Genomic DNA, 16,765 nt, shown 5'->3' with positions numbered 1-16,765 from the left:
CACTTGGTTAAGCCAGTTGTTTATGTGAATGAAAGCCAGATTCTCAATTATTTTGCGTGGAATATTGGAAAAAGAAAAATGCTAGAAATATAATTATTTTAATTTTTTTTTACAAACCGCTGATTAGGTGAGTAATTATTAGTAAATGAAAAGTGATATTAATAGTGGATATAAATGAAAACCAATAAGAAGTTGACCACATCAACATTTTGTAAAAATGTTGTAAAATAGTTTGTGTTTGTAGTATTACTCTTGGAAAAATATATTTATTTTAAGGAGATTGAAATAAGGAAAAAGCTAAAAATTAGGATTTAATTAAAAGAAGTGTGTATGTGTTCAATTTTTATTGGTAGAGTATAAAGTGAAGCAGGAATAATGAGACAAAAGATCCCTAATTCGATGGTTTAAGATACTAAGTAAAACACGTGTTACAATTGATTTGTGTTATGGGTTGATATTGATCCACAATGGAAAATTTGGTAAAAAACACGTAAACTACTAGAGTTTTTTTATTAATTCAAGTGTGATATGTTACATGAATCTCCCTTGAGTGTTTTCCTTACTATTTTCTCTCTTCCTATATTCTGTGTCTCCTCCCTCTTCTCTTTCTTCTCTTTCTTTTATATGAGTCATCCCCTTTTCATATTTTGTCCTAATCCACCTGAATAACTTCTGTCCTTATCGGACTCTTCTTTTGTAGATTTTTCATCATGAATAGAGACTTCTGGGGCTTTTCTTACTGTTCAGGCTTGTCATTCTGCATTAAATGTGATGGTGTCAAGCAGACGACCTATATTGATGCGGGGGCTATTGTGGAATTATCAAGAACTTTTAGAAAGCTATCTCAGAGAAGTTTAGCCTCTCTAGGATTTATCTTGGTAGTTTGGATACACCTTGGACATGACCTCGGCATGTGGCTTGGAAGGGTATTGGGTCTAACCAAGGATTCGAGGTTTTGCATTCATTAAAAAATGGGCTAGCCAATACTAGATTTATCTCTATCATTTAGGATGATACTTAAGTTAGGCCTAGTACTTACCTTATTATAATAAGGCCCAATATTCGCCCCACTACATTTAGATTATACTACTTTATTCTTAAAACCTTTCCAGTTTTCCAAATTGTAATGGTACTTGCAAAAATTTAAAAAAAAAATATATATATATATATATATATCTCACAAATATCCCTATAACAAAATATTATAAGTTTGTTTGTTCATTTAGACCCCTGCATACTTAGATTGATTAATTGAATTAATTAACCAAGTTGTTAGTTAGGTTTATTATTCAGATCTATATTAAACAATAACAATCATATCACAATAAGCAGAATAATAAAAAAGACAAGCGATATGATGACCTAAAAAAACCAATGTAACTGTTTAGTTTCAAGGTAAAAAGACCTAAATAAGATTTAATCTAAACTATCCTCAAGGCAACAAATTCATTATAGAAGTTTTACAGAAGATTTTTTCCTAAATCTAAAGATTTTTTCCTCAAGCTACCTCTTATACAAAAATTAAACCATTAATGTTTTGGTTTGATTGTAAAGATCAATTATCATAAAGTGAAAAAAAAAATCAAATATTATCACATCTATAAAAAAAAAGGTTATTATATTTTTCAAGTCAAGTACATAATGAGATATATATATATATATATATATATATATATTGGAAAACAAAATGATCTTATTTAGAACTAGGGACAAGATATTATTTTCTTTTCCCCTAGTTTTGGCATTTGTCCACCTCATTATGTTACATTTTAAAAAGAAAAATTATTATAGGGAGAAAGAGGAGTAGAAGAAAGTCCATCACTCTTCTACCCAAAAAAAAAGAAAGTCCATCACTCTTCTACCCAAAAAAAAAAGAAAGTCCATCACTCCTTTTTGAGGGAACACACATAAAATAGTATAGGCACAGGCACTTATAAGAATTATGCTACCATAATGTGTACTTATAAATAGCGTTTCATGTATTCTTCCACTGTAGTATACTTGATCTCTGGATAAAGCTCAGAAGCTTCTACTGCATCATTTCCTATCTCGAAATTTGCAAGACACCCCTCGTAGCAAACATGATAGTAATGTATAAGTCCAACTTGCTGTGCGTACTCTTGTCCTTTTTGAGAAAGAAAAACCGTATCAGAATTTAAGAAAACATGTGACATAAACACAGTGAAAACTTTGAAATAAAAATATAATTAGTTATGAATTTTTACAACCTTTATTAAAACTCATAACAGTGAATGAGATCGGTAATAACATAATTAAACTTTCGGTGAATATTTTTTTTTTCTTTTTCTTTTAACGAGGCTTTTCTATGACAATTTCGTGATTGACCCTAAAGGCAGTCAATTCTTTGTCTTTGTCATTTTTTTTTTTGGGATTAAAAACAGGATTCTCTCTCCATTAAAATAACATAAAGTTAGGAGCCAAGTAAGACATTAATACAGTACTTGTCTTAGAAATTAAACCAGTATCAATCGTACCTTTCAAGGAAGCTAGAAACTCTTCCTTGGGTATGGAAGACTTTTGCAACTCTTTGCCAATTAGTTTCTCCCAAATCTCAACAACTTCTCTTTGAGATAGGATGTTTTTAGGTGGCCTTAGATATACTGTTTTGTTGACAGTTCGAGGGTCATCTATAGTTTTGATGGTGTACTTGGCTATATCATCTTCCTCCACATAAATTGCTGCCACATTAAGACGAAAAATGTTGCAATTCTTGTAAAGGTAAATATAAAATTCGAGTACATATAGAAAATCCTCAAATCAAATACATTTCAGTGGTATTCATGGTTCTCTTCGATCTGTACAATGCAAAACTAGTAAGGTTGTTAAGGAAATACCTTTTTTATTTCCGTCACCCAACAATACCACTGAATCTCTTGAAGGAAGGATCTTACCGGGCTGGCACAAACCACCAAGAAAGTAACCAGCAAAACAGTTTGCGGAAATATATGTGAAAGGTATTTGAGCATCTTCAATGGCTTTCCTTACAATCATTTTGTCATCAAATGTCACTCTCCCAGGTTCTAATGCATCCTCCATTCTAGCAGGGTCGGTGCCAAACTCAGAGGGCAAAAATCTCTACCAACGTATAAAAAAAAAAAAAAAAAAAAACTTGTCATGTAAACTAATTAATGAAAAACCAACAAAACCAATACGTGGATGTATCAAATATATATTTATCACGTTTATACTATATTAATTTAAAATAGAACATACAAATTTTTATTAATAGATATTTTGTGGGCATATAATTAATGAGATTCACGTCATTGAGAGATATAGGAAAAAAATAAAAAGATTGTAAAGTACAAGTGGCGGAGCTTTAGGAGGGCCAAGATATATATATATATATATATATATTTATTTATTTATATATATATTATTTATTTAACATATGATATTTGCTTAACAAAAAAAAAAAATATTTACATGAACCTTCATTCATACATCTTCCATAATTTTTTTTTATATTAAAAAAAAGGTCATGAGACTCATCCTCCATAGACCAAAAATATATGAGAGAGTGGGAGTTTTAAAAAAATTAAGGGACCCATTCCTAACCCGCCCCCCTCCCCAATGGCATCTGGAGAGTACTCACATAAGTTAATGTATAATAGTAGGGTAAATTTTGCATATCCAACTATAAATATTACTCACATCAGCCCATGTAAACTTATATAAATTAGAATTGTTGTTACAATAATTGGGTAAATATATACTATTACTATTCAGCTGTAAATATATTTTTTAATATTTCTTTACTCATATACATAAAGAGAGTTGATTTTAGAGAGCAATAAAATTTTTATAAAGAAATAATAATTTAATGAAATGTAATAAAAAATAGATAATATGATCCAGGGACAGACCCAGGTGGGGGCCCAAGCCCCCCTGGCCCATTTTTTTTTCTACCTATGCTATTTTTCATTTTGTAGTTGGCCCCCTCTTCTAAAACCTTAGGTCCCCCTCCTCTCCAATCAGCTTAGCTAGCCTAGTACAATTAGCCACTATCCAATTCAAAAACTTAACAAAAACAATAAAAGAATTCACAATGGTGATTGTATTTTAGAAAAAAAAAAAAAAACTATTTGACAACCAAAAAACCATGTGTTATTGGAGAAGTTAAAACTAAATTTTTTACAATTACAGTAAACTAGTATAAATACAAGTTGACTATAGCAAGCTGTTAAAAATAAAATAAAATATTTTATTAAAATTATCTCTCTTCCTTTAATTAAAAACTCAAATTCTCTCTTATCCTTATTATTTTAACGAGTTGTTTATATTATTTTAAATGAAGTGGTAAAAAAAAGAACATTTGATATTTAGTGTTTTGTAAAGTGAGATAGTAAAAATAGATAAAGTATCTTTTTGAGGTGCTAAAAATTAAAATTTTTTAGCACTACTACTGTAAATGCTCTAAATTCAACCAAAAAAAAAAAAAAAGTAGCCTAGTATTAAAAAAAAAATTGTTTTTGTTTTTATTGATAGATGATTGCGTTTTAGGGTCCGTTTGGATAAAGCTGAAAACTGAAAACTAAAAAACACTGTAGCAAAATAATTTTTAAATGTGTGAATAGTACCGTGGGATCCATTTCTAATGAAAAAATTGCTGAAAAGTGAAATTTGTGGGTCTGTGAACAGTACACGATGTGCATTGATTGGCTGAAAAAAAATTAGAAAAGTCAAACTTTGCGGCTACTGTTCATTGAACAGTGCATGAACAGTAGCCGCAAGTATCAAAAACGCGTGTAAAAAAAAAGAAAAGAAAAAAAGAAAAGGGAAAACGCAGACGCGCGAAATCAACCCAATCCAAACGTACTCTTAATGCATTAAGAAATTATGATTTTGTGTATTTATAATTTGTTAATACTATGTGAATGCTTATTTGGAGGGTTTTTATTTTTTTATTTTTTTGGGCTTATACTACGGCCATCTTTAATTTAAAATCCTAAGTCCGTTCGATCTATAGTGAGAGAGAGATAAAACAAGGAATAAAAAAAAAGTAAAACAAAAGTGATATGACAGTGATACAATAACATTTGACTATTTGCGGGGAGGAGAGACAAAAATTATGTTGTAAAAGTTATATTATACATGTTAAACATTTAAAAAAAAAAAAAAAAATCTTATTCACTTGACCGAAATGCCCAAACAAACTGAAATGATCGGAACAAACAAAAACATACAAAATTTTTATTACACCAGTTTTACCACCGATACGAAATATTGGGTTTTGGTTTAGATTGGCAAGTAAAATATAGATTTGCAAAATTTATATATGTATATATACCTTTACATTACCAGCATCTTTGATGGCATCAATAAGCTTAAGTTGAAGGAGAATTTGGTGGCTTCGGATGTGAACTCCAGATATTGCACAGATAACAACATCAACTAATTTGATAGCCTTCACAAGGCTCTGGTGATCGGTAAAGGAACCAGAAACAAGGTGAGCACCTTGCTCCTTGAATGACAAAAGCATTTGAACTTTATCAATATCAACACCTATCTCTGCTCTGTTTAGGATGTATGTCTCATGACCTTCAGCCAAACTTGCCTTCACCAACCTCTTCCCTAGATACCCAGTTCCCCCTATAATCAGAACTTTGCCTTTTTCCATTTTTCTTTTTATTCCTTCTCTTCGTTCTGGTTCTAAAGAGATTTCCTTCCTCCGCTTTTTATAGCAAATGTTTGTTATGGTTTTTTGCTGGTGTTTGAAGCAATGGTAGGCTGTCTTGTTTTAACAAGGGAATAAATATTTTTTGTCGGGATTGGCGCCCACTGCCGAGGTATCGATTTCAGATTACTCTTTTCCATAATAATAATGCTGTGTAATTTTCTATGTATTTTAAATTTGTCTTTTATGGTGATCTCCTTGCATGTAACTAGGGGCATGCATGATGGACAAATGTAAGGGTTGTTTTTTTTTTTTTTTTTAATAAACCATATTAGGAAAGTTTTGACACTATTTTTATGAAAATTATAAAAAATTGTCAAAAAAAAGTAATTGCTTTATCATTTTCCCATAAAATATTTTTAAAAATAGTTTATAAACCAATGTCTTTAGAGCATCTATTGATATTTTCCTTTTGAAAAAGATAGGTAAAAATATCATTTTGGTCCTTATATTTTTGGGTTATTTTCAATTTGATCTCTAAATTTTGATGATTTCATCATTGTTATTTTCAACTTATAGTCAATTTGATCCATATCGTCAACTCACTAAAAGAAATTGACTGTAAGTTGATTGCAAGTTAAAAGTAATAGTAACCAAATTAATTGCTACCAAAATATATGGACCAAATTCACAATAATTCGAAATTATTGTCAATTAAAATGATATTTTCACCAAAAAAAAATCCATGTTTAGAACATTGGTATCAACTTTCCAAAATATTTTTCATTGTTTTAGGATAAGAACATACTTTTTCATATTTTAACTAACAAATACTTTTCATTTTCACCCAAATCAAATTTCTTATTTCTTAACCTTATTTCATTTAAGAGCATTCCCATTAGGACTGCCAAATAGGATATGTAGGATGATTTAGCATTAAAGCCCAAAAACCACCAAACACTTGGACTTGTAAAAGCTTAGAATTGCAAAAAAATTTGCAATATTGCTATAGTACCATCGTAAATTTACGATGGTACTGTAGCAACATTGTAAAACAAAATAATAATTTTTTATTCTCACCTATAAATATCTACCACTTTCTCTCTCTCTCCAAAACATACTCAGTCTCACATCTCTCTCACAGTGGTTCATTTTTTCTGGCATGGTTGTGAGTTCGGCATTATCTGGTGGTTTGGCGGCATGGTCTTGGCGGAGTGGGTCGAGATCAGCGTGGTGGTTGATCAAGTGGGTCAAGATTGGCGTGGCTTTTGTCGGGTGGGTCGAGCTCGGCATGGGTTTTTGTCAAGTGGGTTGTGGGTCATGGTGGTGGAGATCGGCATGGTTCGTGGGTTTTGATCGAGTTGGTTCGTGGGTCATGGCAGTGGAGATCAATGTGGTTTGTGGGTTTTGATCGAGTAGTGGAGATCAGGTGGGTCGTGGCAAAGGTGAGTGGGTTTTGATTGTGCGTGGGTTATGATGGGGTGGATTCCGATGGGGTTTTGCTATGGATTTCTGATGGGGTAAATCTGATTAGTTGGACTTTGGTTGGACTTTGGTTGGATTTTGGATTTCGCATGGTTGGACTTTGGATTTTGGATTCAGATTGGTTGGTTTGGTGGTGGTGTGGTGATGGTGTGGTGGTGGTGACTGTAGTAGGTGGTTGAGAGAGAGAGAGAAACAGAGATTAGAAAGAGAAGTGAGAATATTTTTGTATTATTTTTATTTTACTTTATATTATTTTAATGTGTTGTATTGTAAAATAAAAGTTAGGATGTTGGGTGTATTATAAAATAGTATAGTATATTAATAAAGTAATTTTTTGAGATGATAAAATAAGATAGGATGACATTTTCAACTGTGAATGCTCTAAATTTTTTTTTTTTCACTTGTTATTTTTATTATCTCTCTCACTTTTCAGTTTTCAAAACATATGCTTTTCTCTATCACTGTTACCATGACACAAAAATAATAGAATATTGATTTGGCGAATGAATAGTGCTGCAGCAAAATCCTAAAATAGGGTAAGTACAAGTAATTTGATGGGGTTGTTTTTCATATTTGCTTCCATATTTTCTTCCGTTACCCTATTTAGGGAATCTGATACCACTAATCTAATTATGTAGTGGAGAATCAATTGAAAGAGATAAAGAAGAAAATTATAGCCTTATTCTCTTTCCGTTGTTTAGAAATATACTTGTTGTCTTCTTAGAAAAAATTTACTTTCGACAAAATCTCAGAGAACGACATGGATACTAGTCTATAACTCGTTTATTAGTTCAACAAAATATGATTTTTTCTCTTTTATTTTTATAATTATGCTAGTTATTAATAGTCTTTTTTTTTTTTTTTTCTAAATATGAATGAAATTTAATAAGTATTATAATTATTAATAATTTTTTAGTTTAATTGTGGTAAGATTCTAATGGAGGATTAAAATATAAAATGTAATTTAAACTGAATAAAAACATATGCATTAGAATAATGACGTTTAAATTGTGAGGTCTTCAAAATTTATGTAGCCACCCTAAAAAAAAATTGTGACAAAATATCATAAGGTCAATTAAAAGTCAAATTTTATATTAATAAATTTGAATTTTTATTAAATTTATTAATGAGTTTTAGTTAACTCAACTGATAAATCTTATTATTAAATAAGAGATATAAAATTCAAATCTCACCTACACTAAAAATCAATTGGTATCTTATCCTAATAATAAAAAAAACAATCATCATGAAAGTTGTATGTTGAAATTTTATTTTATCTATCAAAAAGTGTTATTAAATTTATAAATATTGGTTAAAATTGTAAATTAATATCAAGCTAATATGTCAATCCGTACTTAAATGTATTAGCCTAAACCCCATATGAATATGAGTATCGTAACATTAGATTTTTCACAATGGTAGACCTCACAAGTTACAACTAATTCTTACATAGACTCATTAATATCTTTTTACTACCTACAACTAATAACTTGTAAAAAATAACCATGCAAAAAAGTTGTGTTTAACTCATTTTTAAAAAGATGCTCTGATAGTTGAATAAGAGATATGGGGTTCAATCCCCGTCTATACCAAAAACCGTTGGTGTTTTGGTTTGATGATAAAAAACTATCATCAGGAGGTTTGATGATAAAAAACTATCATCAGGAGCGAACGCTACAAGTTGAAACTCTCTTTTAAAAACAATTCTCAAAAAATGTTGTAGACTTAATATTTATCCGTAAAAATATACAGTTTTTCATAACTAAGCTAAACAAATAAATTAATTAAATTAATAAGGCAACAACTTCACGTGGGGTGGGGAAACCGTACTGCAAAGCATAAAGCTATTTCTGGTGGTAGGTGCTCACTAATTTGGATTTAAAATAGGGTGGTTAATGTATGCTTTAAGAGTAATAAATTTTTTAAGTACTTTTGAATTAAGGAGAAATTGTGTTTCTTCCTTTCACATTCATGATGAATTCCACTATAAATTTGAAAAATTATTAAGTACTTCTGGAGTATCATAAATGCGTACTTTCCCCTCTCACATAAATGATGAGTCCCACTATAAATTTAATTAGTGGGACTCACCATTCATGTGAGAGGAAGGAGTACGTATTTATGGTACTCCGGGAGTACACAATAATTTTCCAATAAATTTAATAAGTAAATCTTACCATGAATGTGAGATGAGAGAGCATCATTCTTCATGTTTCGAAAGTATCTAAAAATTACTTAATAGACACTAATCACCTATTTTAAAAAACTTTTTATGGGATGTTGAAAAAGTTTGAAAGAGAGAGAGAGAGAGAGACTGGAGAGATAAAGGTAATAATAAGGAAAAAAAAAACAAAAAAAAAAACAAAACAAAACAAACAATGCATTGGCAAGCTCTATAGTTTTGTACTGGTCAGTTTCATTTTATCGATAGCAATTGTCGATTAAATATTTTGTCCGATATATCATATATTAAGTATTAACTACTCGTATATGGAGCAATAAATTTCAAAGGGAATACGGTCCCGTAATTAGTAAGAACTAAGAACAACAATGGTTCGAACATTTCATTTTCGCTTGCTTAACAATTTTGATATTTTTTTAATTTTATTTCTAAAAGTTTGGGTGCGGTAGTTTAACATGGTTGGTACTTTGGTGGGGTAACGTATAATTACAATTTAATGATTACTTTGTCTTCAAAATTAAGGTACTTTTCTTTTCTTCTTTTGTTTTTTGTTTTTTTAAGAAAAGGTACTTTTCTAATTCTTCTTAAAAAAAAAAAAAAAAAAGTATTTTTCCAAGGCTGTTTTTATGTAAAATATATATTTTGTTGAATGTAAAATATTTTACATGTAAAGGAAAATATTTGCAAGTGAAAATATTTTCAATTGTTTATTTGTGTTGTGGAAAATACGCCGGAAAACTATTTCCTATGTTTGGTTTTGCAACCTATTTTTATAAACCCAACCACCATAATCACCACCATAAATCCAGCCACCATCAGCCACCACATAACCAATTAATCTGAAAAAATCATAATCAAAACCCATTAATCTCAAAATCAAAATCAAAACCCATTTATCAAAACCCACGACCCACCACCATTGAAACTCACAAATTAACCACCCCAACCACCAATTCACCACCCTCAATCTACCGGCCACCATCAACGCTAGAACTCAACCCCAACCCACCACCATTGTAACCCACAAATCACCCCAACCACTGATCCTCCAAAACCCAAGAACAAATATTATTTACAATAAAAAATAAAAAAAATCCAAAGGGGGCAGTGATGGCATGGGTGGGGGGCGGGTTGAGGCGGCGAGATCATTGAGGGAGGAAAATGGAGAAAGATGGAGGCAGAGGGAGGAAGAAGGAAAACGAGGTAGGAAGAGAGAGGAGGATCGGCGATGAGAGACATGGCCACAGATTGGCATTCAGGTGATCTCTCTCTCTCTCTCTCTCTCTCTCTCTCTCTCTCTCTCTCTCTCTCTCTCTCTCTCTCTCTCAGAAGTTGAAAATGGTTTGAATGTAAAATAGAAGTGTAATCTATTTTACACTAAAAGGCCATTAATTTAATAGTCAAAGAATCTAATTTTTGGTTTGATTGAATTTTCTAATCATCCCAAACATCAAGCATGGTGTAAAATGTTTTTCCAATTTCCTTTATAGCCAAAACAAACACAGCCTAAATATTAACTACTATTATATATATATATATATATATATATATATATATAGAGAGAGAGATTGAAAAATGAGGTTTTTATTTATTTAGGTGAACTGTTTATACTTATAAGGAAAAATGGGGTAAACTGTTTATATACATACATTAAGGTACTCTCGTGGGATGCCTATATACATTAAGTCCTATATGTAACAGTGTTACACAAAATAGGGACAATTATCTCTTCTTCTTCTTTTTTCTTTTTTTCTTTTTGTTGCATTGCTCTCTTGTTCACAACCCTTTTTGGTAGTTTATTTGCCCAACTATTGCCTTTACATTAGAAATGCTTTAGGAGGATGGTTCAATCATAAGTCATTAAACTCCTGCAATCAGAAACCAAAATAGCAATATCTAGTGCAAATACACTATTGGATGTTAAACGATTATTAAGCACTATCTGTGAATCAATTTCCAAATTATAACCTAACTGCCATGCTAGCTAGATTAATTCCATATTAGATAATCTTAAGTTCAGCTAGGTAATTTGTTGCAATATCAATATTAATGGATAATCTTTTTATCCAGTGCCCATGGCTATTTCTAATGATCCCACTGCCTTTGAATTTACCTAGGTTTCCTATTACATTATAGAGACTTCATTTTGCATCCCTTACGACTCTAACACTCATTCCCTAATGACTACATCACTAGAGGGCCTATACTGAGGAAGGGCTTTGCCAAGGAAACTATTTCACTAGAAACAACTTTCAATGCATTAAAACCTGCCTAAAACCCTAATCTTGCATACACAAAAACCCTAATCTTACGTAAACAAGACGAGCACCCTGTGAATGCAACCTTAGTGCTATGTATGTAGATACACAAGCTTGCATATGCATGTTAGAGATGGTAGAGCTCTATAAGAAAATTTTCTTTTATGGAAATTCATGCAAAGTTGATCCCATTATCACTTGCAAGGCACCCCTTTTTGAGCACTAGGCTCATTTTCCAAAACACACGGCAAAAATTGCTGAATAGACTATTTCCAACAAAATATTAGGCGCATGGAATGTGTTCAAACTTATTTAGTTAGTTAGACTTTTTTTGAATGTCGAGTTTGGCAAACTCGACTTTGGACTGGAAAGCAAACACTATAGTGGTGTTTTTTTTAGTGGTGTTTGTCAAAAACGCCACTATAGGTCCCCTATAGTGGCGTTTTCTATAAACGCTGCTATAGGCACTAAAAAACGCCACTATAGTGTTTGCTTTCCAGCCCAAAGTCGAGTTTGCCAAACTCGACTTTTAAAAAGAGTCCAACTAACTAAATAAGTTTGAACGCATTCCATGCGCCTAATATTTTGCTGGAAATAGTCTATTCAGCAATTTTTTCCCAAAACACACCAAAATCACTAAAAAAGTAGTGGTTTAAAGAGAGTTCTCATTTTTTTTTTTTTTTTAAATAAACCTTCTAGTCAATTTTCCTTTGGTTGGGACTACTTTTTGGTCTAAGCCTCTAGTTAAATGTTTACTAACATACTGGATTTTGTGGGTTCTCATTTTGTTAGATTGACCAAGAGGAGTGGTCAAATCAGTCATTGGATTTCTCTAGGTAGTATTCTCTTTCTTTTCTTTTATTTATTTTATATTTTAATTTCTATTTTCGTAGTTTAATTTAGTTGTTTTATTGCTTTCTAGTTTAGTAGCATGCTTAGGATAAGGGTTTTTGGATTGGGTTGTTTTGAGTTATATAACTTAAAACTCATAACTCAAAATTTGTGGGACTCACTGAGTGAAATTTTGTTTGGCTTTGTTTTCATTCTTTGTTTCCAAAACTTGTTTCTCAACATTCTGAGATATGAGAATGAAAATTGAGAATAGGTTTACCGGTGTTTTCAGTTTTTAAAAACTAAATTTGATGGCATTTTTGTTATTAATTTCAACTGTGTGGGGCCCCGTGTAGTGAGTAGTCAGATCACCTTCAGACCATTGGAACTCTTTCTTCCTTTGGCTTATCCTGGCTTATCAATGAGTTTTACACTACCTTTTTCCTCAGTTTTTGCTCTCTTCCTTCATATGCCATTACTCCAAATCCAACTTCCCCATTCACTCATCTCACCCACCTCTTTGAACCAACATTCACTTCCTTTAATTTTTCTTTTCCCAGCTTTTATATCAAACACCAGTGGTTCAGTTCATCATAATCTCATGAGTGAAAAAATCTTTTGAGAGAAGAACCCATCCTAGCAAAGACCCAGCACCATCGACAAGCCCATCTCTCACTAGCACTGAAATTGGTCAGTTCATTAGCTCCAAAATCTGCCTAGGTGACAACGTTTTCTCTCTCTCCCTCTATAAATCCAGCATGCACTGTTTTGTATCTCTCTAAATTTGAGTGTTTGTATTTCAATGTTTTTGTTTAGGTGCTGTGTTTTGCTTTTATTTGTGTTTCAATGTTTTGAAACTTTTTCTCTAAACATTGATGGGTTTTGTAAAATAACGATATTTGTGTCTGATGGGTTTTGTAAAATATTCGGCGTTGTGTGTGATGAAATGTGGACTTCCAAACTTTGATTTGGGGATATGTTATGGGTTTTTGTATGGTTCAACACTGGTTATTAGGGATACCTATTACATTGTTAAGATGGATGATCTATTGGTTGATTTTCGAGTTCTTTGGGGGCAGAGTAAGAAGGGAAAAATTAGACACAACAGAGGCCTAGAGTTGAAAAGGAAACACTACAAAACGCGGGGGCCTTGGGCCGCGTTTTTTAACCCGCGGCCATAAAAAACGCGGCCCAAGGTCAGGCAAAAGCCCCGTTTTTGAAAATGTGGCCCAAGACCTCCCTTAAGGCCGCATTTCATACGCGGGGCCATAGGCAGGTTCTGAGGCCGCGTTTTGTTGAGATAAAAACGCGGCCTAAGGACTTCCGCATTTTATTTTTCCCCAAACTCTTTTTTTTTTTTTTTCTTTGTCTTCTTTTACTGTGGCCGCATTTTTAAAATGCGGCCTAAGGTTGAGCCTAAAGCCCCGTTTAAGAAAACGCGGCTTCACAGAACCTTAAGGTCGCGTTTTTTACGCGGGGCCATAGACAGGTTCTGAGGCCGCGTTTTTTTGAGATATAAACGCGGCCTAAGGACTTGTCTGAAGCCGCGTGTTTAAAACGCGGCTCTAGTTCTGTTCTGAGGCCGCGTTTTCTTAAACGTAAAACGCGGCCTAAGAGCTGGTTCTGAAGCCGCGTGTTAAAAACGCGGCTCTAGTTCAGGATGGGGCCACGGTTAAGAAACGGGGCTTCAGATTTCCCCTATAGCCGCATGTTAAAAACGCGGCTTTAGGGGAAGTATAAATATTAATAATAAAAATCTCTCCAACCCATCAGCTACCCTCCACCCGATCTCTGAAGCCCTCATCACCTCCATCCGATCTCTCCAACCCTCATCACCTCCATCTCTACGCTCCATCCGATCTGACCCTCATCACCTCCGTCCGATCTCAAGCCTCCATCTCATCACCTCCATCTCTGAAGCCCTCATCACCTCCATCCGATCTCTCCAACCCTCATCACCTCCATCTCTACGCTCCATCCGATCTGACCCTCATCACCTCCGTCCGATCTCAAGCCTCCATCTCATCACCTCCATCTCTGAAGCCCTCATCACCTCCATCCGATCTGACCCCTCATCACCTCCATCTCTACGCTCCATCCGATCTCACCCTCATCACTTCCGTCCGATCTCAAGCCTCCATCTCTCAAGCCTCCATCTCTGAAGCCCTTACCCTCCATCTCCGACCTCAACCCTCACCCTCCATCTGATCTCAACCCTCACCCTCCATCCGATCTCCAGATAAACCCTAATTTTTTTTCTTTCGTCAGATAAATCCTTCCATAAAAAACTTCGCCGACGCCGACGCCGACGCCGAGAGACCAGCCCAGCGCCGACGACCCCAACGCTGACAAGGCCGAACCCATACCCAACGCCGCCGAGCCCATCGCCGAGAAGGCTGGTTCACAAGGCTGTCGGTGGTAAAAAGCGTATGTACTCTCTCTCTCTCTCTCTCTAGTTTGCATGAATTTGGTGTCAATACCTGCTAGAAGATCATCATAAGGTTAAGTTTTGGATATCAATTATGTGGTTTCTTGTGCAATAATCTTTATCCTTGTTGTTGAATTTCCGTTAATTACTATGGTATAAAGGAAAGCTTGTTCTTGCAAGCCATTGCGTGGCTGCTAGGTAATTGAAGTGAGGAAAAAAACGAATATGGGAGTTGATCAGTCAGTTGGACTTTTATTTATATAAATCAAATATAGAAAAAGAAACTATATTAATAGGGAATGTTCAATTTCGGCTCTGAACAAACATTTGATGAATTGATGATGTTGGTAATGGTTGACGAGATGGAATGAAGTATGAATTTCTTGTCATATAAAATTATGATTCTAAAAATATACTAAATCTTAAAAAATTAATGTTATATATATATATATGTGTGTGTGTGAAAAAGTATGATTTTTTTTTTCTTTCTTTTTCTTTTGGATAGGAAATTGGACATTTTAAAAATTAATTGAAAGAGTATACATCGTTTTGAGAGAGCGTGTTCTAGCAAACAAAAGTTCACTTTAATCTAGGTAGCATAATGCTCAACACCCTGAGCATGTTTTGCTCTCAAACGAATAAGGCTATTGCTATTCCAATGAACGCAATGATTTTCGTATTTATATTTGGTTGATAAACACATCTTATGTTTTGCATTGCTCCAACGAAGGCTTTCTTCTTAATCAAAGCTTTGAATTAGTGAAGCATGAGTAGTCTGTAGCTGTATGGTCTAAAAAACATTTTTTAATTTTTAACCTCTGTTTACTTGGTATATTTATTCTTTCTTTTTTGTGTGTATTTTTTTACCAGGCAAACGAGTGATCCTAGAAGTGGTTTTGCTACTGTTGAGAAGGACTTCCCTGGGGGCTTGACACCAATGCTTGGTGATAGAAAGGTCAGTAACATCTTAATACTATTTTGTGATATTATCCTTGATTTTATTATATCCATGAAAATAAAAAAGTATGTACCCAGCCTTCTAAGTTTCATATATTAGTACGGTTTTAGTGGTGGTGGTTGTAGTTTTCTTTTAGTAAATGATTTCACGAGACTTGCTTCATGGGGAAAAGAATAAAAATAAAAATCAAGAGATGCCCAGTGTACAACAGGAGAATGCTGCTAATGAGCCCTAGCTCTGGCTCAAATGGCACCTTCTTCCAATGTAAGAGACAGCTGGAGGATTTGGTTGAGGTTTAACTTTTAACACCTACTGGGTGTGGTTGTAACTTACCAACTAAAAAAAAGGGAATACGTGGTTATTTTTTATTTTTATTTTTTCACTTATCAAAAAAAAAAATTCTTAGTTTACTAATATCAATCCTGACAACTTGTAGATTCGTGAATATTACAAGCTAAAAATACCTCTTCACATTTCTAAAAGTTAGAGAATAGGTCACTAGAGGTATGCATTTGCATCCTTTTCAACACTGCTGATTTTCCTATGAAAAAGAAAGAGGTTAAGAATCATGCGTTCTGCTCAATAGCATTCCATCTGGGTTTATGTATCGTTAATTTTATTCTGTCTTTCCGTATTGCTTGCACTGATTACAAAGTGCAATTTTCTGTCCATCTTCTAGGTTGAGCACTTCTTCGGGATAAAGCAAATAGCTGATCTGGATTTGTGCTATAGACTGTAAATAAACCTTTTTTCTTTTCTTATTACAGAAAAGAGCTATTGTTTAAAGAAATTTTGCTCTTTGTTTATACTACACTTTACTTGAGCAGGGTTGCATTCTGTGTGTGTGTTAAACAACATGCTGAATCAACTGGATTTTACCGTCAACAGCTCAAGTCAGATGTGAAAAATCCATATTATTGATTAATTCCTTGGCCTGAACCCACATTCTTTGCACTTGAGACTTTGGGAGATACCTATAAGTGGG

The 16,765-nt window shown here is 33.3% G+C and overlaps 1 protein-coding gene and 1 long non-coding RNA gene across 2 annotated transcripts; one reads left to right on the top strand and one right to left on the bottom strand.

Moving 5' to 3' along the window:
• Nucleotides 1-1,876: 1,876 nt before the first annotated feature.
• On the bottom strand, nt 1,877-5,669 carry LOC115972164 (bifunctional pinoresinol-lariciresinol reductase 2-like). The gene is made up of 4 exons (XM_031092345.1): nt 5,312-5,669; nt 2,856-3,096; nt 2,496-2,699; nt 1,877-2,125 (listed from the first exon to the last, which is right to left on the bottom strand). The coding sequence occupies exons 1-4, from the start codon at nt 5,639-5,641 to the stop codon at nt 1,962-1,964; spliced, it is 939 nt and encodes a 312-aa protein (XP_030948205.1). The 5' UTR covers nt 5,642-5,669; the 3' UTR covers nt 1,877-1,961.
• Nucleotides 5,670-14,699: 9,030 nt separating this feature from the next.
• Nucleotides 14,700-16,765, top strand: LOC115969987. The gene is made up of 3 exons (XR_004087102.1): nt 14,700-14,821; nt 15,693-15,777; nt 16,460-16,765. It is a non-coding gene; the product is annotated as an uncharacterized LOC115969987 (long non-coding RNA).

This window comes from Quercus lobata, chromosome 12 (assembly GCF_001633185.2).
Source record: "Quercus lobata isolate SW786 chromosome 12, ValleyOak3.0 Primary Assembly, whole genome shotgun sequence".
In the NCBI taxonomy this organism is placed as follows: Eukaryota; Viridiplantae; Streptophyta; class Magnoliopsida; order Fagales; family Fagaceae; genus Quercus; species Quercus lobata.
Note: the sequence above shows the minus strand (reverse complement) of the source record. Positions and strands in the feature narration are given on the sequence as shown.

Excerpts from the sequence above, each read along its gene's own strand:
- LOC115972164 (XM_031092345.1), bottom strand. The coding sequence starts at position 5,641 with ATGGAAAAAGGCAAAGTTCTGATTATAGGGGGAACTGGGTATCTAGGG. Across the intron at positions 2,700-2,855 it reads GGGTGACGGAAATAAAAAAG|CAATTTATGTGGAGGAAGAT; the intron begins GTATTTCCTTAA and ends TTAATGTGGCAG. Across the intron at positions 2,126-2,495 it reads GTTTCTAGCTTCCTTGAAAG|GACAAGAGTACGCACAGCAA; the intron begins GTACGATTGATA and ends TTTCTCAAAAAG.